Genomic DNA, 25,147 nt, shown 5'->3' with positions numbered 1-25,147 from the left:
TCTCTTTCAGACACCCAGAAATGGGATCCGAGTGGACACGCACTGGGGCACAGCCTTTCATTCCGCTGCTCATCGTTTGGGCACTTTGGAAAGGTGCATGCAATGTGTGGGTGCTGCCTGTCATCAGGGAGTCCCCAGAGTCTCCTTTCAAAGATGATGGAGAGTGGCCTTGCTGTGCCATTGGCCTGCTCACTCAGCTCCCTGCAATGCCACTGCTCCAGTCCCATGCACTGGTAAAAGATGGTTTGTTCAAGGGACCCCTGATTTGGCCCCCATCCACTGCTGCCTGGTCTGCTCCAGAGTTCTACCTCAAGGCACAGAGGCCTGGGAGACCTTGCTGGGGAAGACTGAGGCAAAGAGGACACACAGAATCTCAGATCTATCTACACCTGCTCTTATTAAATTCAGCACTGGCCGCACAGGATCTTTGTTTCTTCTTTAACTGTTGCTGAAGCAGTAAACACTCCTTATGGTGCCCTTCAACTGACTTTCAGGTTTAGACTGAGTTTTGATCTGGACCCTTGCTGAGCTTGGAGGATGCTGTCCTTGAAGACCAGCTGTCCTGAGCTCTGCCACCACACCTTGGCAGTTTATTCCATCAGTATCACAGCTCTGTCTCTAACATTAACGGCTCCCACTCATCCTGTCTGTGCCCCTGGCTGATGGCACTGGCACACATTTGGGCTGAAGCAACACTACTGCGGAACCAGGCAAGCTCATATTTGCCATAAGAAACCCTGGTACCAAGTGTCCAAGACCCCGTGGGTGCAAAAGCAGAGATGTGGCATAGGCAAAAGAGAGCTGCGTGTCTTTCTAGCCCCAGGTCTAAGGACCCAGGATGAAATGCCTAAATTCACTCAACAGAACACATCCTCCCAGCTTGGAGAAATTAGATCCTTCCCTGGCACCTTCCTGGGTGTCCTGTCTAAGGATGGGACAAAAAAAGTAATTCTCATGCCCAATTATTTTTCTAATAGGAATAATTACACTGCAGGGGAGAAGTTGAGGGAGGGAACATCAGAGATGCCTTCAGCCTGTTTCCCAGCAGGTTCCCCTGGAGCCCCAGGGACACCTGGAGGGAGCCCAGAGGGGCAGAGAAAGTGGTGCCTTGGGCTGGGCCTCTGCTGCTGAGCTGAGCTGGGCTCCTGGGATGGAGGCAGCTCATGGCAAGTGGGCAGCGCTGCAGAGAGACAGCTCTGCCCAGGAGCAGCTCCTCTGCAAAGCGCAGCAGGGCTGAGGGCACTGCCTGCAGGCAGTGAGGGGAGAGGAGTGAGGCAGAGAGAGGTTAAAGGCAGTCTGGGGTGGGAAGGCTTTGATCTGAGAGCTGACTGGAGGAGAAATCTTCACAGCCCTCTACATGGTAAGTCTCTTGCTGCAGGGCAATGTAGCTTTTGCTCATGGAGGAATATCCAAAATGCAGCACGTCCCACAGCCTATGGGATCTTTCAGGAGGCTTCTCACAGTTTTTCTAGTGCAGAGGAGGAGGACATGCTCCAGAGCAGGGACTCCCTGCTGCACCATCAGAGGGACAGAGCATGATGGGTGCCTTCTGCCAGGGATGGCTGCAGGGTGTGAAGGTGGGTGTGCAGCCAGGGGTGCCCAGGGCTGTCCTTCCGAGCAGGGTCCCTGCACCCCAGGGGGCTGTGTGCTGGGGCAGGGACTCTGCCGCCTGCCAGGGTCAGCACTCAGCCTGCCTGGGGAGCTCCTCATGGTTCTGCAGGGAGAAGCTGTGGGTGGAAGGAGCAGCCCCCCGCAAGGCAGGGTCCTTTTGCTGTTGAGAGGGTGCTGCATGGGTCAGGGCTGAACCTCCTCTGCAGCCAGAGCTCCAGCAGAGCCGTGGTGCAGCTCTGCAGCCACGGGCCCAGTTCCCTCTGCAGAGCGCAGGGGCTGAGAGCAGCTGCGCGGCAATGGTGGTGTCTGGGAGGTGGCGTGCACAGCTGGGGAAGGGGAACGCTGTCTGAGTGCCCCAGTGCCTCTGCCCTGGCCTCTCTCAGCCACACCCTCACTGTGTTTTCCCTTGTTCCTCCACTGGTCTGTGTTATTGCTATTGTTATCTTGTTCTTGCTGCCAGGCTCTCTGGGGAGGTGGAGTTTCAGCTGCAGAGTCACACACTGATTTTGTGGGTGCTTTCACGCAGCTGTGTCCATGGGAACAAGTGTCCCAGCTTTCATCTCACCTGTGGGTCTGTGGGCAATGCTGACAGGCCCTTCTGCGTTGTTTTCACCTGACAAAGTTGAACACCAGGACTGGTGCCTGCCCCTCCTTACTTCTGCAGAGTAGCGCTGGCTTATCAGGAGCCCATGGGCAGAGGCTCTGCTCTTCATTGCACACTCGGATAGCACGAACCTGAGCTCCAGCCACAGAGCTGAAGGAAGCTCTCCTAGAAAAACAAATGGGTGTCTGTGTGTGCAGGGGCACGGTCTATTGAAAATGGCTTTGATTTTGCTCAGAGACATCTCCCTTAACTTGTCACTGTCTTTTTCTCCTATGACAGTGCCCCATGCCCAGAAGCAGCAGATGTCCAACAACAGCTCCATCACCCAGTTCCTCCTCCTGGCATTTGCAGACACACGGCAGCTGCAGCTCTTGCACTTCTGGCTCTTCCTGGCCATCTACCTGGCTGCCCTCCTGGGCAACAGCCTCATCATCACTGCTATAGCCTGCGACCACCACCTCCACACCCCCATGTACTTCTTCCTCCTCAACCTTTCTGTTCTTGACCTGGGCTCCATCTCCACCACTGTTCCCAAATCCATGGCCAATTCTCTCTGGGACACCAGGGTCATCTCCTTCTTGGGTTGTGCTGCCCAAATCTTTCTGTTTGTCTTTTTCATTTCAGCAGAGTACTGTCTTCTCACCATCATGGCCTATGACCGCTACGTTGCCATCTGCAAACCCCTGCAGTACGGGACCCTCCTGGGCAGCAGAGCTTGTGTCCACATGGCAGCAGCTGCCTGGGGCAGTTGTTTCTTCTATGCTGCACTGCACACGGCCAATACATTTTCCCTCCCCCTCTGCCAGGGCAATGTCCTGGACCAGTTCTTCTGTGAAATCCCCCACATCCTCAAGCTCTCCTGCTCAGATGCCTACCTCAGGGAGGCTGGGCTTCTTGTGGTTAGTGTCTTTGTGGGCATTGGGTGTTTTGTTTTCATTGTGCTGTCTTATGTGCAGATCTTCAGGGCCGTGCTAAGGATCCCCTCACAGCAGGGACGCCACAAAGCCTTTTCCACGTGCCTCCCTCACCTGGCCGTGGTCTCCCTCTTTCTCAGTACTGTCATATTTACCTACCTGAAGCCCCCCTCCATCTCATCCCCACCCCTGGATCTGGTGGTGGCAGTGCTGTACTCGGTGGTGCCTCCTGCAGTGAACCCCCTCATCTACAGCATGAGGAACCAGCAGCTCAAGGGTGCAGTGTGGAAACTGATAACCAGATGTGTTTCTGGAGCAATAAACTGCCCATTGTCTTCATAGCTGTTATAACGTAACTCACTGCAGGCACAGACTGTCTTCTGTATCTTTTGTTATTGTTCTGGTAGTCCTGTGACCACAGGCAGGGACAGGCAATGGGCACTTCTGTGACAGAGCTGGCCTCCATAATAGCATTTCCATAAAGAAGGGTGATCTCCTCAGGGCAGTGCCTGAAGTCTTAGGTCTTCTTCCAAAGATTCTCTCAAGAACAAGCTCAAGACAGTGCCCTGGTGAGGAAAACACCAGTGAACAAGTGAAGCGTGTGAGTGTGCAGGGCTGGGGCACACAGCAGTGTCCCTTGCACAGCCAGGCCTCCAGGGACAGACTGGAAGGACCAGCAGAGCAGGGTCTGGTCTGTGCCCGTGTTTGCCTGACACCCTGGGCAAGGTGCCCCAGGGCAATGGTCACAGACCAGCCCCTTGCAACCACCATTCCCAGCACTGGCCTCTCACTCCAACTCAGGGAGGTTCTTTGTCCCTCCATGGAAGGACACCAAAGGAGTAGGTCAGACTTCCATGTTTGCATTGCACAGAGGAGACTGAAGCATGCACACCGTGTGTGTGTGGGGAGATGAACCTGAGGGAGCCCAAATGCCATCAGCTCTTCCTAGAGGTGCCATGAAGGCCAGTGGGACAGACAGTGCCTCAAGGTCACTTCACTTTGAGAGTAACGTCCCCTGGGAAAGCACCTGAATGCAGCAGTGGGATGTGCTTCTGTGAACCGAGGTCCCTGTGTCCATTCCTCATGCCGAGGGGCATCTCAGACAGGTGCAGAGCAGGGCGATACAGCGCAGGGCTGAGGTGTCTCCCAGCCCCTGGCAGTGCCAACAGGAGGCCAGAGAGCCATTATTCCTGCTGCAGTGCCCTGCCTCCGCACGTGCAAGGGAAGGACTCGTGCCTCTGAACACCCCTGTGTGTAGGAGGAGTGCATGAGGCCAGCTCAGATATGGGCACCTCACAGGGCGCTGCCATTTCTGTGTGTGACTCCAGGAACAAACCCCACTGGCCCAGGGAGATTCATCTCACCCGCCTCAGACAGGCTCCTTGCAAATGCTCCTGCTGGTCTCGTTACCCTTTCTGGATTGTGCCCTCAAAGGTGCCAGAGCCATCAGAGAAGTTCTGGGGTCCTTGGAATAGGCAGACAACATCACCTCAGTCCCTGGGAAGGGGATGGGCCAAATACTGCTGCAGCCATTTCCAGGTACTTGAAGGACAAGAAAGGCATTGGCGAACCTGTGTGGGTAGGGGAAAGAAGGGGATGTTTTGTCCCTGGGCCTTAGCAAGGGTTTTGACATGGTTTCCCATAGTCTCTTTATAGCCGGATTGGTGATATCTGGACTGAAGAAGGGGGTGATGTAGTGGGTAGGAAGGTGGCTGGTGGATCCAGCCCAAATGTCAGCAGTGGTAGAGTCCTCCTGGTGGCCACTTCCCAGTGGCATCCCTCAGTGCAAGCACTGGGGCCAACACTGTTGACTGTCTCCATTAACTGCCTGGATAATGTGCCGGAGTGCCTTTTCATCTCCTTTTTGGATGATGCCAAACTGGGCAGACCCGTTCCACAACCTCATCTGGTTCACCCTGCCTTGAGCAGGATAGCTGGACAAGGTGATGTTCAGGGGTCTCTTCCAAGCTGAGTTATTCCAGGATTCAATGACTCTTTTCCTTGGAGGGCTTTTTGAAGACAGAAGAGACAGAGGAAGAAGGAGAAACAGAGAGGCAGAAGTAGAGGCGTAAAATGGACCGATATAAATACAGCAGTTCCTCTGAAGAACGTTTCTCCACTGAAACTGTTGGTAGGAAATCTATTAGATAAACATGACGAAACAAGCTTAGTTTTACCTGCTCACGTACATATATATCTGCTGTGGAAGGGTGATGGCTGGATACGGTATCATGTGGTCAAATGTGTCCCGGGAACTCATAATCCATTAGGAAGCCAATGGCTGTGAAGGGGGCTGTGAGGTCACTTCTGCCTCTGGAGGTGAGAGGCCAACAGCAGGAATGTGTCTGGGAAAGGCACTGTGAGGTCACTTCTTCCGGAAACCGCCGATAGGTCAGCCCTTGACTCATGGCTGGGATATGTGCTTCTAAACTCACCTCTGCCAGTGTCTCTGACAGGCCAGCAGAAGGCACCTGGTTGGCACATTGGCTGTGAGACCCCCTCTGCCGAAGGACCTAGGCTCAGTGCAGGAAGGGGGCTTGTATTTTGGCTGTCCTGTCTCTTCTGCCTGAGTACAGGATGGGACAGCAGGAGGCACACAGCTCCGTCATGTCTATCCGAGAAGCAGAAAGGCTCGCAGCCTCACAAGGGGTGAGGTTACTTCTGTCTGTTCAGATGAAGGGATCCAAGAAAGCTGATGGGTTGGGGTGCCTGCTTGAAAAGTTGTTTCCCGTGTGGTTGTTGGAAAGAGCAGGGGAGAGAAACAGTTACACACAGTACAGCTGGGATGGTGGGGATTGGACATGAGAAGGAAGAAATGTCACTCTGAGGGTAGTGCTGTGGTACATGAAGTCCTCCAGAAGGAGCATGAGGTCAGTCCATCTCCTTGTGTTTCAAGGAACAGAGTGTGAGGGTGGACAGCTGTCAGTGAATGTATGGAAATGGCAGGGTGAGAGCAGGGTGAGGAAGCGAGATGGGTGTCTGCAGCCTGCAGGGCAAAAGAAGCAGCTGTGGGACAGCGTAGGACAAGCTGTGGTGGAGACGGCAAAGAGCATTAGCAAGGCTGGAAGTGGCCAAGAGAACCCAAGGTTTTGTCCCCCTGGCTATAGCAATCGTCTCTGCCACCAAGGCTTATGAGGAGACATGTTGTCCTAAGGCACTGGGGGCCTCATTGCCTCCTTGCACACCCCCAGTAAGGCTGGGAGTTGCCATAGCCTTGTCCTGCACTCAGCATCACCCCCCCACATCCCACTGCCCCAGGAAGAGCCCTGAGCAATGCGTGAGGGACAGGACCTGCCTTCCCCGGGGCTGGGGGTCAGCGCTTGGCCTTTCTGCTTCATAAAACAAAGCCAGGGTTTTCTCAGCAGCTGAGCTGCCTGCACATTCCCTTTGCCTGCCTGCAATCCTGGCCTGCAATTCTCTGCTCTAACGAGTCCCTGGGGAGGCTTTGCCAGTAATGGCCCTCAGTGGGGCTTATTAATACTTCAAGGTACTTTGGGTTTTGCTTGTGATGCTGACTCTTGGAGAGGTTTGTGCAATCTCTTCTCAGTACCTGAAGTTCAAGGACTCAGCACAAATACTCCATGGGGCTCATTGAAAGAAAGCAAGCCCTAACGAGCCATGTCTCTTCCTGTCATTTTCTTCAGGTCTTCAAGAGTTGTACAGATAATTGGAGCTGTTTCCTAGCGTAGTTACGGGGAAAGATTTCAAAGAGCTTCTAATAAATATGAGGTTTTATTTTCAAGGGTGTATTTTATTATTTTTCAGTTTAGAGAAGAGGTGACGGCAGCATTCTCCAATAGATATTGCTGCAGGGTGTCTCCTCCGGAGGTCTGGACTGGTAGGAGAAGCTGTCCCTTGAGCTCTGACAACCTCCCACCTCACCTCCCCAACCCCACCATTTCTCTCCTTGCCCACCTGGGACCTTTCCTTACAGCAGACTTCTCCACTGATCTCTGCAGCTGGATGGTACAGCTCCTTTGCACCATCTCCCCCCTGCTCTCCTTAGAGACCTGGCTGCACACAGGCACAGAAGGGTTTTTCCTATTTGCAAGCAAAGGAAAAGTCAAGCATGGTCAAGTTCCATAAAGAAAACAGACTCTGCAAGCATATGCTAAGCGCAAGCTGCCTCTAATGAGGTTGCCTTTCTACAGGGGATAATCTTAGGAGAACTGTTTCAGGTAGGCAGATCCAAAGAAGAGAGATATAAACATAATTAAAGAGTTGGCTAAGGAGACAATTAGACCTCTGAAAGAGAGGCAAACTTTTAAGTCCCTGATGTCAAAGCAGCAACTGGATGGGTGTGAGGAATCTGAATGAACCAAGAGTAAGGGGAGGAGAAAACTGAAGGATAAGGGAAAGGGCTTTTGTCTAGGCAGTTTGCATCTGAAAAGATGACATTAGAAACGGTTCTTCTATCAAGAGAGGTGAAAACATATGAAAGATAAAAATGAAATTTATATAAATGCTATTAATTTCTTTTAATAATTTAAATTTAATTTTAATCTTAATTTTAATTCAATACACCATATAACGAGCAGAATAGTGGTAATGAAGTGACACTGGAAGATTGATATTTCTTTGGAATATCCCTTTTGAAAGGCCACGGGATTGGTAGAGGTCTCTTGGGAGTGAGGACAAGCCAATGTTGCAGTCATTGTTGAAAGAGGCCAAAAGTGCAACCCCGGGAACGCCAGGCTGTACAAGCTCACTTGGGGGAGGAGTGAGACTTCCCATGAGTGCTCTTGGGGGACATTGCTGGGCACCTCAAAGAGCAGAAGGTGTCCAAATGCAGTCAGCATGGATTAGCCAAGGGTAAATCCTGCCTCACCAACGTGATGGCCTTCCTGATGAAGGAACTGCTTTTATGCACGAGGGGAGAACAGTGGGTGTCCTTTACCTCCACTCCAGCAAGACTTTTGGCATGGTCTCCCTCTATATCCTGGTACCCACATTGGGCCATTACAGTCTGGATGGGTCGACAAACAGATGGGTGAAACCCCAGTTGGAAGATGAGGCTGAGAGAGCAGTGGAGAAGGGGTCATACCCTACCTGGAGGCCAGTGGGCCATACTGGGGCATTGTGGGGCAGCACAGGGGCCTCTCCTGAGCCCTGTGCAGTTTAACACCTGTCTCCATGACCCGGAGGAGGCAACTGTCACCACGTCTGTGGATGGCACTAAACTGGGAGGACCATTGCTGTGCCCTAGGGATGCCATTCAGGGCAAACCTGACAGGCAGAAGGACTGTCGTGTCAGGAACTTCAGGAGATAGAAGACGGACCATAGCCTAACAGCCTGCAGTTGCAGGGCCTGGGGAGGCCTGGCTGGGGAGCAGCTCTGTGGAAAAGGCCCTGGTGGTGGTGGGGGACAGAAGGCAAAACATGACCCAGCAGTGGGACCTGGTAGCCAAGGCAGCCAGCAGAGTCCTGGAGTCTCACCAAAAGAGCGAGGGCAGTGATTGTCTCCCCCTGCTCATCGCTCCTTAGACCACCTGTACACAACCGTGTCCATTTTTGGGCCCCCACTGGGGAAGGGGAAGAGGGAGTGAGCGCCTGTCGGGCTGCTGGGCTCTTGGCCAGAGATCACCAGCACAGCAAGGGAGGTGTTGGTAAGTGGCAGGGAGTTGAGTGGAGAGTCATCGAGCTGCTGAGGGGCTGGAGCACTTGCCTGGGAGGAGAAAGTGGAGGAAAGGGCCTTGTGTCCACATGGCAGCAGCTGCCTGGGGCACTGGGTTTCTCCATGCTGTGTTGCAGACAGCCAATACATTTTCACTACCGCTCTGCTAAGGCCATGTTGTGGACCAGTTCTTCTGTGAAATTCCTCAGATCCTCAAGCTCTCTTGCTCAGCCTCACACCTCAGGAAGGTTGGGTTTCTTGTGGTTGGTGTCTTTGTAGACTTTGGGTGTTTTGTTTTAATTGTGCTGTCCTATGTGCAGATCTGCAGGGCTGTGATGAAGATCCCTTCTGAGCAGGGGAAGCACAAAGCCTTTTTCATGTGCCTCCCTCACCTGGCCGCGGTCTCCCTGTTTATCAGCACTGGCATGTTTGTTTACCTGAAGCCCCCCTCCATCTCCTTCCATTGCTGGACCTGGTGGTGGCAGTGCTGTACTCAGTGGTTCCCTGAGCAGTGAACCCCCTACAGCAGGAGGAACCAGAAAATCAAGGATACCTTATGGAAACTGATCTGATGGATGCTGTTTCACTGACAATAACCTGCCTCCCCTCCTCTACACGTCTCCCAGAGTTTATCTTACGACACAGGTCTGCTTTTTTCTCTCGTGGTAATTCTACTCAGAGAAAATTTTCTGGTTTTATACTCCTACATTTGATCCTGTTGTATCTGACCCTTGTACAACAGGGTGTCAGATGTGGCCTGTCAGATAGAAGATCTTCAGTAAAAGGGGATCTCCTGGGTGCAGTGCCTGAAGGCTGGGCTCTTCCTCCAGCGTTGATGCCAAGACAATGTCCAAGGAATCGGTCTTTTAAAATTTCTCTTCTCCTTGTGTTCTCAGTGGTTTTGCGCTTAAGCTTATGGTAACCTTGGGTTCCATTGGATCAGAAGTTCTGGTTTTCAAGGCTCTCTTCTTGGTGTCCAGTGGCAGTGGAGATTGTCCATGAGCTCCCCATTATCTCCTCAGGTTGCTTCATGTATGACAGGACTCATGGCATATACCAGAGCCTCTGGATATGAATTTGGAGGGGTCAGGAGAGGATGGGGACTCCCCACGTGCCCTGGGGTTGGAATGAATGGAGACTCAGAAGGTAAAACACCCTCAGAGGCGAAGCCCCACAAAAGTAAAGCTCTAAATTGACATATCTATAAACAAGGACTCTGCAGTGCTGTGGGAGTCAGTAGGGACTCAGCAGACACAGGGAGGGGAGAGTGGAGAGCTGCAGGAGGTGCCTGAGGACCCCCAGGGCCAGGACGCTGGTGCTGTCCTGGGGAGTGGGGCTGGTGGCAGCAGAGGAGGGGGCAAATTCAGTCAGGGTTGACGAAGACCTACAAGATGAATTGAGGAGAGTGAGAGAGTGCCTAGCCTCTGTTTCCTCATGCCCTTGCGGCCAGCACCAGCTGTGGGGCTGATGGGGAGCCTGAGCCCTGCTGTCTGCCCCCCAGCAGCTGCTGTGGCCTTCAGAGGGGCTGGGGCTGTGGGGTGAGTGCCCAGAGCTCTGCAGCAGCCTGCGCTGGGCAGTGCCATGGAGCCAGCCCAGGCTGGGCTGCTCTGCTGGGCTGGGCTGGCCTGGGAAGAGGGCAGGGGAGGGGGGGAGAGGTGGGGAGGGTCTGGGCTGGGCTGGAAAGAGCCCGGGAGAGAAAAACACCAGCGCAGAGCTAAGGTGTGTGAGTGTGCGGGGTAGGGGCAGCCAGCACTCCCAGTGCACAGCCAGGTGTCATGGTGAAGGAAGCAAGGCATCCAAGGTGCAGAAGAGAGGGGCCTGGTCTGTGCCATGTTCCCTGAAACCCCAGGGAAGTTGCCCCAAGAAAATTGTCCCAGACCAGTCCCACCCACCGGCCATTTCCATCTCTGGCCATTATTAATAAAAAGGGAACTAGTTTCCTACTGGACAGTCATTACACACCAAGTCCCACAGCTCTTGCCACAGCTGGACTCTCAGCCAAGCCTCTTCTCGGATGGCTCCAGCTAGATCAGCTGCTCATGGCCTTGTCATAAAAATATTGAAAATTTCCATTGAATGAGATCCCAAGTCAGAGGATTGGTTTACATTCTGTTTACAGCCTAAAGCACCCCATGCTCTGCAGATATCTCATTGCCTTATCTCTGGCCAGAAACTTCCTCATTTCAACATCTGACTCTTGCCTATTATTCTCCTGCCAAGCAATACCATGAGAAGACCAGTTTCACTTTCCTGAAAGCCTCCCCATGGGGACTGGAAGGTCACGATGAGGTTCCCAATGCCTTCCCTGCTGCACACTGAACAAGGCCCTTTCCTCCACTTTCTCCTCCCAGGCAAGTGCTCCAGCCCCTCAGCAGCTCGATGACTCTCCACTCAACTCCCTGCCACTTACCAACACCTCCCTTGCTGTGCTGGTGATCTCTGGCCAAGAGCCCAGCAGCCCGACAGGCGCTCACTCCCTCTTCCCCTTCCCCAGTGGGGGCCCAAAAATGGACACGGCTGTGTACAGGTGGTCTAAGGAGCGATGAGCAGGGGGAGACAATCACTGCCCTCGCTCTTTTGGTGAGACTCCAGGACTCTGCTGGCTGCCTTGGCTACCAGGTCCCACTGCTGGGTCATGTTTTGCCTTCTGTCCCCCACCACCACCAGGGCCTTTTCCACAGAGCTGCTCCCCAGCCAGGCCTCCCCAGGCCCTGCAACTGCAGGCTGTTAGGCTATGGTCCGTCTTCTATCTCCTGAAGTTCCTGACACGACAGTCCTTCTGCCTGTCAGGTTTGCCCTGAATGGCATCCCTAGGGCACAGCAATGGTCCTCCCAGTTTAGTGCCATCCACAGACGTGGTGACAGTTGCCTCCTCCGGGTCATGGAGACAGGTGTTAAACTGCACAGGGCTCAGGAGAGGCCCCTGTGCTGCCCCACAATGCCCCAGTATGGCCCACTGGCCTCCAGGTAGGGTATGACCCCTTCTCCACTGCTCTCTCAGCCTCATCTTCCAACTGGGGTTTCACCCATCTGTTTGTCGACCCATCCAGACTGTAATGGCCCAATGTGGGTACCAGGATATAGAGGGAGACCATGCCAAAAGTCTTGCTGGAGTGGAGGTAAAGGACACCCACTGTTCTCCCCTCGTGCATAAAAGCAGTTCCTTCATCAGGAAGGCCATCACGTTGGTGAGGCAGGATTTACCCTTGGCTAATCCATGCTGACTGCATTTGGACACCTTCTGCTCTTTGAGGTGCCCAGCAATGTCCCCCAAGAGCACTCATGGGAAGTCTCACTCCTCCCCCAAGTGAGCTTGTACAGCCTGGCGTTCCCGGGGTTGCACTTTTGGCCTCTTTCAACAATGACTGCAACATTGGCTTGTCCTCACTCCCAAGAGACCTCTACCAATCCCGTGGCCTTTCAAAAGGGATATTCCAAAGAAATATCAATCTTCCAGTGTCACTTCATTACCACTATTCTGCTCGTTATATGGTGTATTGAATTAAAATTAAGATTAAAATTAAATTTAAATTATTAAAAGAAATTAATAGCATTTATATAAATTTCATTTTTATCTTTCATATGTTTTCACCTCTCTTGATAGAAGAACCGTTTCTAATGTCATCTTTTCAGATGCAAACTGCCTAGACAAAAGCCCTTTCCCTTATCCTTCAGTTTTCTCCTCCCCTTACTCTTGGTTCATTCAGATTCCTCACACCCATCCAGTTGCTGCTTTGACATCAGGGACTTAAAAGTTTGCCTCTCTTTCAGAGGTCTAATTGTCTCCTTAGCCAACTCTTTAATTATGTTTATATCTCTCTTCTTTGGATCTGCCTACCTGAAACAGTTCTCCTAAGATTATCCCCTGTAGAAAGGCAACCTCATTAGAGGCAGCTTGCGCTTAGCATATGCTTGCAGAGTCTGTTTTCTTTATGGAACTTGACCATGCTTGACTTTTCCTTTGCTTGCAAATAGGAAAAACCCTTCTGTGCCTGTGTGCAGCCAGGTCTCTAAGGAGAGCAGGGGGGAGATGGTGCAAAGGAGCTGTACCATCCAGCTGCAGAGATCAGTGGAGAAGTCTGCTGTAAGGAAAGGTCCCAGGTGGGCAAGGAGAGAAATGGTGGGGTTGGGGAGGTGAGGTGGGAGGTTGTCAGAGCTCAAGGGACAGCTTCTCCTACCAGTCCAGACCTCCGGAGGAGACACCCTGCAGCAATATCTATTGGAGAATGCTGCCGTCACCTCTTCTCTAAACTGAAAAATAATAAAATACACCCTTGAAAATAAAACCTCATATTTATTAGAAGCTCTTTGAAATCTTTCCCCGTAACTACGCTAGGAAACAGCTCCAATTATCTGTACAACTCTTGAAGACCTGAAGAAAATGACAGGAAGAGACATGGCTCGTTAGGGCTTGCTTTCTTTCAATGAGCCCCATGGAGTATTTGTGCTGAGTCCTTGAACTTCAGGTACTGAGAAGAGATTGCACAAACCTCTCCAAGAGTCAGCATCACAAGCAAAACCCAAAGTACCTTGAAGTATTAATAAGCCCCACTGAGGGCCATTACTGGCAAAGCCTCCCCAGGGACTCGTTAGAGCAGAGAATTGCAGGCCAGGATTGCAGGCAGGCAAAGGGAATGTGCAGGCAGCTCAGCTGCTGAGAAAACCCTGGCTTTGTTTTATGAAGCAGAAAGGCCAAGCGCTGACCCCCAGCCCCGGGGAAGGCAGGTCCTGTCCCTCACGCATTGCTCAGGGCTCTTCCTGGGGCAGTGGGATGTGGGGGGGTGATGCTGAGTGCAGGACAAGGCTATGGCAACTCCCAGCCTTACTGGGGGTGTGCAAGGAGGCAATGAGGCCCCCAGTGCCTTAGGACAACATGTCTCCTCATAAGCCTTGGTGGCAGAGACGATTGCTATAGCCAGGGGGACAAAACCTTGGGTTCTCTTGGCCACTTCCAGCCTTGCTAATGCTCTTTGCCGTCTCCACCACAGCTTGTCCTACGCTGTCCCACAGCTGCTTCTTTTGCCCTGCAGGCTGCAGACACCCATCTCGCTTCCTCACCCTGCTCTCACCCTGCCATTTCCATACATTCACTGACAGCTGTCCACCCTCACACTCTGTTCCTTGAAACACAAGGAGATGGACTGACCTCATGCTCCTTCTGGAGGACTTCATGTACCACAGCACTACCCTCAGAGTGACATTTCTTCCTTCTCATGTCCAATCCCCACCATCCCAGCTGTACTGTGTGTAACTGTTTCTCTCCCCTGCTCTTTCCAACAACCACACGGGAAACAACTTTTCAAGCAGGCACCCCAACCCATCAGCTTTCTTGGATCCCTTCATCTGAACAGACAGAAGTAACCTCACCCCTTGTGAGGCTGCGAGCCTTTCTGCTTCTCGGATAGACATGACGGAGCTGTGTGCCTCCTGCTGTCCCATCCTGTACTCAGGCAGAAGAGACAGGACAGCCAAAATACAAGCCCCCTTCCTGCACTGAGCCTAGGTCCTTCGGCAGAGGGGGTCTCACAGCCAATGTGCCAACCAGGTGCCTTCTGCTGGCCTGTCAGAGACACTGGCAGAGGTGAGTTTAGAAGCACATATCCCAGCCATGAGTCAAGGGCTGACCTATCGGCGGTTTCCGGAAGAAGTGACCTCACAGTGCCTTTCCCAGACACATTCCTGCTGTTGGCCTCTCACCTCCAGAGGCAGAAGTGACCTCACAGCCCCCTTCACAGCCATTGGCTTCCTAATGGATTATGAGTTCCCAGGACACATTTGACCACATGATACCGTATCCAGCCATCACCCTTCCGCAGCAGATATATATGTACGTGAGCAGGTAAAACTAAGCTTGTTTCGTCATGTTTATCTAATAGATTTCCTACCAACAGTTTCAGTGGAGAAACGTTCTTCAGAGGAACTGCTGTATTTATATCGGTCCATTTTACGCCTCTACTTCTGCCTCTCTGTTTCTCCTTCTTCCTCTGTCTCTTCTGTCTTCAAAAAGCCCTCCAAGGAAAAGAGTCATTGAATCCTGGAATAACTCAGCTTGGAAGAGACCCCTGAACATCACCTTGTCCAGCTATCCTGCTCAAGGCAGGGTGAACCAGATGAGGTTGTGGAACGGGTCTGCCCAGTTTGGCATCATCCAAAAAGGAGATGAAAAGGCACTCCGGCACATTATCCAGGCAGTTAATGGAGACAGTCAACAGTGTTGGCCCCAGCGCTTGCACTGAGGGATGCCACTGGGAAGTGGCCACCAGGAGGACTCTACCACTGCTGACATTTGGGCTGGATCCACCAGCCACCTTCCTACCCACTACATCACCCCCTTCTTCAGTCCAGATATCACCAATCCGGCTATAAAGAGACTATGGGAAACCATGTCAAAACCCTTGCTAAGGCCCAGGGACAAAACATCCCCTTCTTTCCCCTACCCACACAGGTTCGCCAATGCCTTTCTTGTCCTTCAAGTACCTGGAAATGGCTGCAGCAGTATTTGGCCCATCCCCTTCCCAGGGACTGAGGTGACGTTGACCAGCCTGTAACTCTCCCAGTCCTCCTTCTTGCACTTCTGGCAGAAAGGTTTGATGTCTGCCTTTTCCAAGGACCTCAGAACCTCTCTGATGGCTCAGGCACTTTTGAGAGCACAATCCAGAATCGCGGGCAAGGGTGACTTAGCAGACAGGAGCCCTTGCAAGGAGCCTGTCTGAGGCGGGTGAGATGAATCTCCCTGGGCCAGTGGGGTTTGTTCCTGGAGTCACACACAGAAATGGCAGTGACCTGTGAGGTGCCCATATCTGAACTGGCCTCATGCACTCCTCCTACACACAGGGGTGTTCAGAGGCACGAGTCCTTCCCTTGCACGTGCGGAGGCAGGGCACTGCAGCAGGCACAATGACTTTCTGGCCTCCTGCTGCCACTGCCAGAGGCTGGGAGGCACCTCAGCTCTGTGGTGTATCGCCCTGCTCTGCACCTGTCTGAGATGCCCCTCGGCATGAGGAATGGACACAGGGACCTCGGTTCACAGAAGCACATCCCACTGCTTCATTCAGGTGCTTTCACAGGGGATGTTGCTCCCAACGTGAAGTGACCTTGAGGCACTGTCTGTCCCACAGGCCTTCATGGCACCTCTAGGAAGAGCTGATGGCATTTGGGCTCCCTCAGGTTCATCTCCCCACACACACACTCTGTACATGCTGAAGCCACCTCTGTACAATGCAAACATGGACTTCGGACCTACTCCTTTGGTGTCCTTCCACGGAGGGAAAAAAGAACCTCTCCGAGCTGGAGTGAGAAGCCACTGCTGGGAATGGTGGTTGCAAGGGGCTGGTCTGTGGCCATTGCCCTGGGGCACCTTGCCCAGGGTGTCAGGCAAACACGGGCACAGACCAGACCCTGCTCTGCTGGTCCTTCCAGTCTCTTGCAGGAGGCCTGGCTGTGCAAGGGACACTGCTGTGTGCCCCAGCTCTGCACACTCACATGCGTTGGATGTTCACTGGTATTTTCCTCACCAGGGCACTATCTTGAGTTTGTTCTTGACAGCAGCTTTGAAAGAAGACCTAAGCCTTCAGGCACTGCCCTGAGGAGATCACCTTTCTTTATGGAAATGCTGTTATGGAGGCCAGCTCCGTCGTAGAAATGCCCATTGCCTGTCCCTGCCTGCGGTCACAGGATGACCACAGAGCACAACTGTTCCCAAGCTGCCAGAGCACTCAGGGCTGACACCAAGGCAAGGGATCAGGAAGAGAGTGTGGAAGTGGAAAGAGAACAGCCCTGGAAGACCAAGCGCTGGTGCTCCCTAGCAGTGCTGCCGTGCCGGGACTCTTTTCCCCTCCACCCATGCACAAAGGAACTGTCTCTGCAGCTCCAAAAAGGCCTTTCAGGAAGGATCTCAAGAAATAAAACAGTCACGGAAGGACCCTTTATTTTGTTTAAATACACAGAGAGCATGGCTCCTCATTTAAACTACCACTCAGTCAGAAAAGAAAAGCAGAAAATTATTTAGAAAGGGGACAACAACTTTATCCCAAGTAAAAAACCATGACCAACAACACAAAATACAGAAGACAGGCTGGGCCTGTGATGAGTTACGTTATAACTACTACAGAGAAGATGATGGGCAGTTTATGGCTTAAAAAAAACATCCAGTCACCATTTTCCACACTGCATCCTTCAACGCCTGGTTCCTCATGCTGTAGATGAGGGGGTTCACTGCTGGAGGCACCACTGAGTACAGCACTGCCACCAAAAAGTCCAGCACAGGGGAGGAGATGGAGTGGGGCTTCAGGTGGGCAAGCATGCTAGTGCTGACAAACAGGGAGACCACGGCGAGGTGAGGGAGGCACGTGGAAAAGGCTTTGTGGCGTCCCTGCTCAGAGGGGATCCTCAGCACGGCCCTGAAGATCTGCACGTAGGAGAGTACAGTGAAAACAAAAAATCCAAAAAAAAGAAAACCACTAAGCACCAGAAGTCCAACCTCCCTGAGGTAGCAGTGTGAGCAGGAGAGCTTGAGGATGTGGGGGATTTCACAGAAGAACTGGTCCACAGCATTGCCTTGGCAGAGGGGGAGTGAAAACATATTCACAGTGTGCAGCACAGCAGTGAGAAACCCAGTGCCCCAGGCAGCTACTGCCATGCGGACACAAGCTCTGCTGCCCAGGAGGGTCCCATAGTGCAGGGGTTTGCAGATGGCAACGTAGCGGTCATAGGCCATGATGGTGAGAAGACAATACTCTGCTGAAATAAAAAATACAAACAGAAAGAGTTGGGCAGCACATCCAACATAGGAGACGTCCCTGGTGTGCCAGAGGGAACTGGCCACAGATTTGGGGACAGTGGTGGAGATGGAGCCCAGGTCAAGAACAGAGAGGTTGAGGAGGAAGAAGTACATGGGGGTGTGGAGGTGGTGGTCGCAGGCTATGGTGGTGATGACGAGGCCATTGCCCAGGAGGGCAGCCAGGTAGATGCCCAGGAAGAGCCAGAAGTGCAAGAGCTGCAGCTCCCGTGTGTCTGCGAATGCCAGCAGGAAGAAGTGAGTGATGGAGCTGCTGTTGGACATTTTGTCGCTCTGGCCATGAGGATCTGTTCAAGGAAGTAAAGGAAGTGAAAAGTTAGGGCAGAGTATTTTCAGGAAAATCTGTTCACTTTCTTATAGAAAGCCCTCAAACCGCCTTTTACTTTTCAGGAAGACCTTTGGTGAGCTCTGGTTGGTGCTGGCTGAGGGTGCCCCAGGGAGCAGGAGGCTCTGCTGGGGGCTCTGCAGGACTCAGTCCTGCCCTACAGCAACAGGTAAATAGGAACTCAGGGTGCTCTCAGATTAAATCTGCTTGTGATATAAGAAAACTTCTCAGCATTGTCGCTCCCAATTCATCTGACGGCAGAGCAGAGCTGTGGGGAGTTTGGGTTGTGCCTTCTGCTCTAGTTGCCCCAGCACAGCTGAGGAGTGGTTTGAATGCAGCAATGCCTGGCATTTCTGCTGCACTGCAAGGGAAACCTTGTGGGTGCTGAGATTGGGCACAGGGACTGTCCCTTAGTGCAGAGTGAGGACAGCCGCTCTGTCCATCAGCCCTGCTCTCAGCTGCCCTGTGCTGGCAGCTCTTCCACCTGGAGGACTATCGCACTCGGGTGTTCCCCCCAAAAGAAAGAGGCCAGTGCTGGGAGCAGGGGAATCCCGTTTCCCAGGGCAGATCTCCAAACCCTCACCCCATCTCATGGTACCTGAGGAGGATCTCAGCTCTGCCCTCCCAACCAGGGGCACAGAGGGCTCATGACAGCTGCCCACATGCAGCCACCCAGCAGCATTTCAGTGGCCTTAGCACCGAGGTGTCTTCTCCATGGGGCTCCTGCATAACACAGAGATGCCCTGGGAGAGCTGTGCCCTACTGGAGGAGCAGCCTGCAGCCCAGCAGGACCTCCCAAGGACAGAGTCAACTCTCCTGAATTTGTTATGTCCTGAAGGGAGGGTGAGATCCCTGCCAGCCGCACACACTGCAGTCCCCAGAGCCCCACAGGTGAACAGGGTGCGAGCTGGATGCTTTTCCTCCATGGCCATATGTGCATGACAGCACACGCAGCGTTGGTGTCTGAGCTGCACTTGAATCCTCACCCCCCACAGCAGTGAGTGTACCAGTAAGAAGAAGGGCGTCAGGGAGAAGAGGAGAACATGCCAAAGGAGCCCTGCCAGGGGAGGCAGGAGAGGGAGACTGTAAAGGGCTGAAAGAAAAATGTGGTTTTGTCTCGACATTGCCGCTGTAGCGCCATCCAGCATCGCGCTTCGAAAAGACCATCTTCTCCATAGTTTTAAGAAAAACAACCTCGTGCGCCTGCGCAGGGACTAAAGGCGCGAAAAGAGCCGAGGCAGGGACAAAAAGGCACAAAAAGAGCAGAGGCGGGGGCAGCATGTCCGTGGCGAACTGCACGTACACATTTGTGATCCGCGCATGCGTGAGACTGCCTATATAAGGAGCACACGTGCCCCTTGGCGGGGGCGGCGGCGGTGTGCATGAGACTACTCCTTCCGTTCCAGCACCCTCAAGGCCCCCCCCCCCTCCACTTTCGGTCCCCGACGAAGCCTGAGGCCACCGAAGACCCAGCGGAAGATCTTCGGACTCGAAGTGGTGGTGATAAACTCCTCCTTCTCTTTCTAACTCTCTCTCCCCTATTCTTTTCCTCTCCTCCCTTGCCCTCCCTCCTTCTTGCATTCTCTTCTCGCCTCAAATAAAAGTGAAAGGTTGTACGACATCTGACCGATTCCAGCATCTTAATCTCGTCCTTGGGATCATATCGAAACCTCCCCCGACATTGGATCGGGACAGAGACACAGTCACACACCTGAGTTTTTCTCCTCTTTGATGGTCAGGCTGCTGGGTAGGGCAACTCATGGCCAAGTCCCCATGACATTAAGAGCAGAGGCTCTGCTGTGTGAGTGAGGAGACCAGGGGGTTGCTCCAGGGAAAGTATCTGCACTGCAGGGGATGGCAGGGAAATGCCTGAATCCCTCCTCCCACAGCATTTATGGCAGCAGGTCTCCCTTAATTCCTGCCCATGGCTCTGCTGCCTGGAGCTCTTCTTGGCCACAACTTGTTTCTCTGTCCCCACATCTCCTCCCTCTTCGTGCTCACAGACTCAATCCAGTTGGTGGCTGGTCACAAGTGGTGTTCCCCAGGGCTCAGTACTGGGGCCATTTCTGTTTAATATCTTTATCAATGACCTGGATGAGAGGATCAAGTGCAACCTCAGTAAGTCTGCAGACAACACCAAGTTGGGTGGGAGTGTTGATCTGCTGGAGGGTAGGAAGGGTCTACAGAGGGATCTGGACAGGCTGGATCGATGGGACAAGGCCAACTGCATGAGGTTCAACAAGGCTCAGTGCCGGGTCCTGCACTTGTGTCACAACAACCCCATGCAATGCTACAGGTTTGGGGAAGAGTGGCTGGAAATCTGCCCAGTGGAGAAGGACCTCTGGGTGCTGGTCGACAGCCGCCTGAACATGAGCCAGCAGTCTGCTCAGGTGGCCAAGAAGGCCAATAGCATCCTGTCTTGTATCAGGAATAGTATGGCCAGCAGGAGTAGGGAAGTGCTCGTCCCCCTGCCCTCGGCACTGGTGAGGCCACACCTCGAATCCTATGTTCAGTTTTGGGCCCCTCACTACAAGCAAGACATTGAGGTGCTGGGGCATGTCCAGAGAAGGGCACTGAAGCTGGTGAAGGGTCTAGAGAACAGGTCTTATGGCTGAGGGAACTGGGGTTGTTTAGTGTGGAGAAGAGGAGGCTGAGGGGAGACCTTCTCGATCTCTACATCTACCAGAAAGGAGGTTGCAGCAAGGTGGTGGTCGATATCTTCTCCCAAGTAACAAGCGATAGGAGAAGAGGAAATGGCCTCAAGGTTCACCAGGGGAGGTTTAGATTGGAACGAAGGAAAAATTAGTTCTCTGAATTGGTAGTCAGGCACTGGCACAGGCTGCCCAGGGAAGTGGTTGAGTCCCCATCCCTGGAGGTATTTAAAAGATGGGTAGATGTGGTGCTTCAGGACATGGTTTAGTGGTGGACTTGGCAGCCCTAGGTTAATGGTTGGACTCAATGATCTAAAGGGTCTTTTCCAGCTTCAATGATTCTATGACTCTGATAATTTGGGAAACATCTCTTCTACCGATCCGCAGAGCCACTGCAATGGCCTCCTTCCAATTTCCCTTTAAACCTTCCCTTGACTATCATGCCTACAGCAACATAAACTGTATATGAAATGGAGGGAGAGTGGGTTCTATCAGCCCCTGCTCTACACCCCCTGCCTGCACTGGGAAAGGAAGAAATGAGTTGAAAGGAGAAGTGATCTGGGGCCCAGCTTAGACAAGTGCAGGGTCATCCAGTCCACTGCGAAGTCGGGAGATCAGGAACAAGTCCATGGGCAGAGGCTTGTGCTCTGCCAGACAGTGCCAGAGGATGGGGCTGGCCTGCCGACATGGAGTGCAAAGGAGGTCTTGTTTTCATGAGCGCTGTGGAGAAAGGGGGACTAAGAGCCTGTCTGTACTCAGGGAGAAGGAAAGTCTTCTTCAATACCATCAAGAAGGAGACTCCCAAAGCCTTGAAGAATGAGATTCCTCTCTCTTAGCTTTAGAGGAACAATTCCACCCAAAGAGAGATACCTTGTCCTATTTCAGATGCACTAAGATGGGCAGAGAGGCCTTCACAATGTTGCCAGTTTTAGCACCAAACCCTCAGGACATTGGCTTCCTTCTGGGCTGGAAGGAGACAGTCAGGTGGCCCTTAGGCAGCAAGGAATGATCTCTGCAAATCTCCCAGAGGTCTGCAATGAAGAGGCCAGGTGTCAACTTGTCAGTCAGGGCTCCCCTTGCAAGTGCAGAAGAGGAATCGACTCCTCTCCTCTACCTTTAGAAACCCATTTCTGCAATAAGTTGAACTGTGTCCTCAGCTTCATTGGCAAACCCAAGGAAAACTAAGGAGATTACTCTGACACTAAAAACCACCTATCCTTTAGGTGTCCAACTTTGTAAAGACAAGGCAGGTAGCATGGAAGTCACTCCACAGAAGCTGCTTTCACCGTTAAACATCTCTTGACAGCACCTTTTAAGATTTGGTGCTTCTCCCTCACAGAATACTTCACAGAATGGATCTCGACTTCTGCGGGGATTAGGTCACCTAGCTGCCAGCTATCATTGTCATTAATCTCCCCTCACTCTCTCAGAGCTGCTCTGCTGAGGAACCCTTTAGCACCCAAGGCCATGACTCCTCGGGGAACATACCGAAGGCCTTAGAAATGTTCTCCACAAAAGGGGAAGAAAAATGGGAGACTCCTTCGGTCTGGAGGAAGTGCCTCAGCACAAATGGCATTCCCAGCTCACCCACAAAGGCTTTACACGAGCCTTGAAAGGAGCCCTGATAGACTGTTCTTTAGGGGTTGTGGGAGGAAAGGAGATGGTGCTTCACACAAAGTCTGCTGGGCTTCTCTTTCCCCCCGCTAATGCTCCCAGCACATCATAGATTCATGTCAGTGGTTTGTCACATTTCACCTTGATTTACATTGATTTGGCTGTTTTTTAAATTCCTGGCCTGCCTGCCTTCTTACCTGCTACCCTCCTTTGATATTCCTCCTTTCCCTGTGATATTTCTCGGGAAGCGAGACCTGTGTCAGGATCTCTGCCCCTTCCTTTGATGTGGGCTTGTTGGCCCATCTCAGCTAAGCTGCACAGAGCCAGATGGGTCTGAGGTTTTCAGGCTTGTGTAGGTTTCGTGAGCAAAACCAGCAGGACAGGAAGGAGATGGCCCGCATAGGGGAAGGCTGTTTGGAAAGAAGCGCTGCACCAGGAATTCAAACTTTCCAAGCCCTCAGATAATAAATTCTTGACTTGGTAAGGATGAACTCCTTACCAAACCAGGCTTCATTCCACAGGAAAGAAAAGAAAAACAGAAAAAGAAACAAAACCCCAAACACCACAGGAGAGAGAAGGCTCAGTCTCTCATTAGTTTATTTAGTTTCTTTATTTGTTTGCTTTACAAGGTATTTTTTATCCCCCAACTGAATGAATTTCCCTTCTCCGCCTCCCTCTCCCCCCATCTTTTTCAATCTTGCTATGCTCTTAGGTTTTTCCTTTGTTTATTCCCCTCTTCTCTGCTGCTTTTCAAATCTTCTTTTCTTTTTCCCTCCGACAGCCAGAAAGGTTTATCAAAACTGTTTTTCAGCAAGAAAGTTGTCAGTGACAGAGGAGGAATCTGCTTATAAAGTTTTCTGTTCTACCTGTCAAAGTTCAAGCATGGATGGAAGGCCAGTCCTGGAAATGGACTAGTTTTAAACACGGGACGTTTGTCTTCTCCCTCTTTGGCTCTGACTTTCCCTGAAAACCAAACCTTTCCCAGGGAATAAAACTTCCCTCTTCTCTCACTCTCCTTCTTACCTTTACTTCCCACACGCCCCCTCATTTGTCACCATCTTCATGCCGCCTTCTCTCTGCTTCTGTCCTAGTCAAAAGGTTAAAGGCACTTGGCTGAGCTGTTTTATCTTGCACTAGAATGCATTGTAGCTCATCCTAAAGGATACCTTTAAATAGATTAGAATAAAACCGGTTGAGAAACATCTATTTTTTCCCTACTGCCTGTAAAGGGACTGTTGGGTAAAGAGCTCAAATACAATAACTTGCATTGTGTTTATGGTGGATTCCTGCTCTAACCCCCATACTACATTTGCTCCTAGGGCATAAAATGGGGCCTTCTTGCCCTAGGTTGATTATTCTCTCCTCTTTTCTGTTTTCCTTCCAGCCTTTGCGTGAATGTCTCCGTGAATGCCTTTTCTCGTCCTTCTACATTCTTTCACTCTGTCTCATCTTCTTGTAACCTCCTCAGGCGTTGTTTCCTCCACTGACCATCTGCCCTTGCTCACTGCAGCTCCGATGCAGAAATGTTGAACCACACACCTGTCACAGAGTTCCTTCTCTTGGGCTTCCCCTCCCGCCACCATCAGCAGCACCTAATGGCAATCCCTCTCCTGCTTCGTACCTGGTGGTCTTAGTGAGAAACTTGCTGATCATTGCCCTCATTCTGCATTGAAAGAGACCTCTGCAGGCCCATGTACTTTTTCCTCTGTAACCTCTCCTGCTTGGACATCTTCATCGCTACATCCATCATACCCAAAGCCATAGGAAACTTGCTGATGGGCAGCAAAGCCATTTCCTTCCCAGGCTGCTTAACTCAGGGCTACTTCTACTCCCTTCCGGGCTACATCAAGTTTGTCCTTCTGGCTCTCATGTCCTATGACTGCTATGTGGCCATATGCCACCCTCTGCAGTACCCCATGCTCATGAATGGTCAGCTTTGCCTTCAGCTACTCTTGGGCTCGTGGGCTGCAGGCTTCCTGGCCACCGTTGTCTCCACTGTCCTGGTTGCCAGGATGCCCTTCTGCAATGCCAATAGTATTGACCACTTCTTCTGCGGCAGCGTGCTTTTGATCAAGTTGTCCTGGGCACAAACACAGATTGTTGAGCTGATCACCTTCATGGCCTCATCCATCATCCTACTTGGCTCACTGGGCATGACAGCAGTGCCCTACCTTTACATCATTAACACCATACTGAGGTTGCTCTCAGCTTCCTCACGGCACAAGGCATTCTCTACATGCTCCTCTCACTTCACCATTGTCATCTTGGGCTGCGGCAGCTGCACATTCATGTATGTCCAGCCTTCAAGTCACCACGTTTCCTACAACAAGGCAGTGGCCCTTCTCAACACAGTGGTAGCTCCTTTGATGAGTCCCTTTCTTTTCAGCCTGAGGAACCAGATGATGAAAGATGCCCTCAAGGCAGGCTTGAAGAGAAAGGTGATCATCTTCAGGCAACAGCTTTCCACCTAAGAAGAGTTTTTGTAAGTGGATTTTGGAAGGGGAGAGCGGTGGGGAGGGCAAACACATGATGATATATTTGCAGGAATGAGACCTTTCTTTCTTAGTAGTGTAAAGTTTCCTGAAATGAGTATCACACGAGGTTCTCTCCTGCAATACATCACCATAAGAAGGCCTTACCTAGCAATGCCTTTCAAATGACCTACAAGCACTTTACAAACCCTGGTGAATACCACAATGGCATTTTCTACGTGTGGAAACCGAGACAGAAAGCAACAAGCAGAGGGCTTCATCCCTCCTTGCACAGCCAATTCTCAACAAGCTTCACTCTCCGCCAGTTCTGATGTAACTTCTCCTTGCTTTCCTGATTATTTTGGTGGCAGATCTTTGTTGAACCTCTTCATCTTTAGGAAATGACAGAAAAGAGGTGGAACACAATGAAAAGAACAATAATGGCTTTATTTCTCTACCAAGTGGCGCTTACATCTCCATTAACCTCCTGGTTAGAACAAAAACATGCCTGAAATCAAGTCCAGTTTAACTGCCTCGGATTACCTC

The 25,147-nt window shown here is 51.9% G+C and overlaps 1 protein-coding gene and 1 pseudogene across 2 annotated transcripts; both read left to right on the top strand.

Annotated features, from left to right (window-relative positions):
- Positions 1-2,517: 2,517 nt before the first annotated feature.
- Positions 2,518-3,471, top strand: LOC309601281 (olfactory receptor 14C36-like; the record flags this gene model as incomplete). Its single annotated transcript, XM_082334239.1, has 1 exon — positions 2,518-3,471. The coding sequence occupies one exon, from the start codon at positions 2,518-2,520 to the stop codon at positions 3,469-3,471; it is 954 nt and encodes a 317-aa protein (XP_082190365.1).
- Positions 3,472-23,653: 20,182 nt separating this feature from the next.
- LOC309601280 (olfactory receptor 6T1-like) lies at positions 23,654-24,601 on the top strand (annotated as a pseudogene). Its single transcript has one exon. The product of its transcript is annotated as an olfactory receptor 6T1-like (transcript).
- The last annotated feature ends 546 nt before the right edge of the window (positions 24,602-25,147 follow it).

Source organism: Platalea leucorodia, assembly GCF_965183815.1.
Source record: "Platalea leucorodia genome assembly, chromosome: 30".
NCBI lineage: Eukaryota > Metazoa > Chordata > Aves > Pelecaniformes > Threskiornithidae > Platalea > Platalea leucorodia.
Note: the sequence above shows the minus strand (reverse complement) of the source record. Positions and strands in the feature narration are given on the sequence as shown.